We start from the raw sequence: 3,370 nt of genomic DNA on the forward strand, positions 1-3,370 counted from the left end.
ATTTGACTCTGACTGGGTATAGCTATATCTGTGGCTTTTGCTTTTGGGCCGTGTGCCTGCCTTGGCGGAAATGTCAATAGCAAATCACTTAATTTGTATGGCAATTTTCTTAGCAATAGATGGCAATAAGAAAAGAAACGTGCAAACTGTTTTTCAGGAAAATTGTGGTTAGACCTCACGATGTGAAATAATGTAACAAACATTATAGCTATTGGTTAAAAAACACAACAGAAGAAAACAGAAGAGAGAGCTTTAAGTGAGACCCATGGTAGCCAAAGACTGATTCATTTCAAGAAGAATCTAAGATCATTATTTAATGAGATTTACATGGACAGTAATTGGGTGTATAGAAATATTTTGGATGTTCGAATATTCAATTGAAGAATAGAAAGTAGGTATAGTTTTCTCAAAATTTTAATAATTTCCTTAGAATTTATAATCAAAATCATGATAAAATTTTTTTTAAACATTTCGTTTTTTTTTTCGTAAATAACCAAAAATTTGATTTCAAAATTAATGTCTATATTCTCAATGTGCCATGGCGTTTCAATACCAATTGGGCACGCTCGGCCGGCAATCGGTTAGATCGAACATAAGCGAGTACTTAGATGTGCCCACGCCACGGCACTCGTTGCTATCAGGACGGTTCAAGCAGAGTTTTGCCTATCTAACACTCAGGACTCGAATGCCCGGCATAATGCAACAGATCATTCAACATCTGGTGAACAATAGAGTGTATTTGGAAGAGGAATATGGCAGGGAAGTGCTTAAAGATATAAACTCGATAGTGGATGCCTTGGAACGATTAAAAATGGAACTGAATCGCGATCGTCAATTTCAGCTATTTCGTGGTAATGAACCAGATAAGGCAGAATGGAATGCTTTTATATCGGAGCTACCAAAATTAAAAAGAACATATTTTCGGGCTTGTTGGTTACATGCCGAATGCTATATATATCGAAGAATATATTCATTTTTTGAGAATAGCAAACTTTTGAATGGTTATGATTATTTTGCCGATCTGAAGCGTGAAGATCTAGAGATAAGTGAAAGAGCAATGAATGCCTTGACTTTAGCCACACGAGGATTACCCAAAAATTATGAAGCCTTTAGTAAATTGATGCGTATCAATTTGTGGAGTAATCACTATGAGATACAATTAAATGCATTTGTCTTCTCACAAGATGAGAATCGTTCGAAAAACCATCATGAGAACGAGACGACGATTGATGTATTAGCTCAGGTGGCAGATTTGGATCGAAATTTATTGATAGATGATTCAATTTTAATATGGAATTGTCTAATAAAATCCAAAGCCCTATGTAAAGATGATGTCATAGTGGATCTGATTTGTGATAATGGTGGATTTGAGTTCTTTACGGATATGTTACTTATGGAATATCTAATAGACAATGGCCTGGCCACAAAAGTTCGTTTGCATGTTAAGGCCATACCCTGGTACATTTCAGATCTTACTCGAAACGATGTGGAATGGACAATTAACTTTTTAATAAACCATCCCTCCGAAATGTTATCAAATCTAGGTCGCAAATGGCATAAGCTAATGAAAGATAGAAAAATTCTCGTTGCGCCTGAATCATATTTTTGGACTGGACCTCAATCGTATTTCGTAATGGTCGATTCTAATTTGGAGCTATATAAACTATTGAGCACCGCCAAATTATGCATATTTAAGGGTGATCTTAACTATCGTAAGCTATTGGGCGATTACATTTGGGATTCAACGGAAGAGTTCATCACATGTCTGCGTGGCTTTCGGCCAGCCAATATTTGTGCCATGCGAACTGTAAAATGTGAAGTGGTCTGTGGATTGCCCGAAGGTAAAGCCGATCAGTTATTGAAAACCGATCCACAATGGATGATATCGAGTGCCTATGGTCTAATTCAATATACAGATGCCTTAAAATGTGGTTGTGGCTTAATCGGAGGAACGTCTACCGAATGCTCTATTCATTCTATTGGTCGGAACTCTCACTGCGTTATGCGTTTGCATAAAAATAAAGGTACCTGAACGACTTAGCCCCTTTGGCTAGGCTATGCCCAATCAAGAAGCTAGGTATTTCTTTCTTTCTATTTTTCTTTCCACCCACTGACTTGACGGTTTTTTTTCCCCCAAACACTTTTCTGATGCTGCTGCAGTTAAGGCGGCGGCGATGATTTTCCAATGTCTTAATTTGCATTTTGCTAGCGGCATAGAAAACTCTGCAATAAATGGTATGATATTTGTCAGCTTATCAAACGACGCCCACCGCGCACACTTTTTTCTGATGCCTCTTGGGACAAGTGCCTGAGCTCGACCATTATAACCACAATCAGCACCACCTGCATTTCTATTAACCGCACTGAGAGAGGCCAGTTAGTTGACTAATGCTGTTGATTTTATTGATGGGGCGCACATGCTTGGTCATTTGTCAGATGCAAATTGAAAAAATGGAAAGTTTCATCAAATAATATGCTGGGGCCAGAAGCTGTTGATGTAAAGATTTAGAGAGTTGCTAGCATTTAATTAATATACCTCCATATACATACTTCCCGCCAGAAGACGGTAATCCTGCTGCGTTGAGAATCTATGATTTTTCTTATAAAAACCATTTTTGTTTCTAAATCTTACAACAAATCATCAACTTGTTTTGGTTTTACTTATTTTCTTATTTAAAATAAAAAAGAATTAAAATTTGAGAATTCACATAAAAATGTAATTGTTTTTTATCTTATGGTAGCTGATTTTTGATGTTTTCTTTTGTTAATGGATACATTTTTTTACCTACAAATAAGTTTATATATTATTTTACATATTTTCATTAAAAAAGATTTGAATTATCAAAATTAAAATGTTTTGCCTGTGTGTAAACATTTTCTTGCTATAGTGTATGTATATAGAATACTTCTGCTATCTCTTTAGCTATAACAATTACTCTTTGAAGCAAAAACAAATAAAATATGACAACCAAGAATTTTCACACATGTGAAATCAATAACTTTAGCACAAAATACTTAAAAATTAATGTGGGTTCTAAAACTCTATATTTTAGTGCAATGAGCTTAAACGGTGACAATCTATGTAAGATTTTACTGCAATATGCAAAATAAAAGTTCTATTTAAAAAGAAAATGGATTGATACATGCGATTTTTGCTTCCATAAAATTCCACTTGGCATTCTAATATTTGCTACCAATGTCTAGCAACATACCAAATTTGATCAAAGTCGGTCCAAAAAAGTTATGCGTACAAACGATTTTCATTAGGTTCATTAGGCCATAAGGGCTGAGTTGTATTTATACATTTGTTACAACTTCTTTTTTTAATAATATTTATTTAAAAGAAATGTGTGACCACTATAAAGTGGTA

At 35.0% G+C, this 3,370-nt stretch overlaps 1 protein-coding gene across 1 annotated transcript; it reads left to right on the forward strand.

The window, feature by feature from the left end:
• Positions 1-466: 466 nt before the first annotated feature.
• Positions 467-2,645, forward strand: LOC6643633 (damage-control phosphatase ARMT1). The gene is made up of 2 exons (XM_002066327.4): positions 467-2,077; positions 2,161-2,645. Exon 1 carries the CDS (start codon positions 539-541, stop codon positions 2,030-2,032), a length of 1,494 nt encoding a protein of 497 aa, XP_002066363.3. The 5' UTR covers positions 467-538; the 3' UTR covers positions 2,033-2,077; positions 2,161-2,645.
• Positions 2,646-3,370: the final 725 nt, after the last annotated feature.

This window comes from Drosophila willistoni (assembly GCF_018902025.1).
Source record: "Drosophila willistoni isolate 14030-0811.24 chromosome 2R unlocalized genomic scaffold, UCI_dwil_1.1 Seg200, whole genome shotgun sequence".
Taxonomy (NCBI): Eukaryota; Metazoa; Arthropoda; class Insecta; order Diptera; family Drosophilidae; genus Drosophila; species Drosophila willistoni.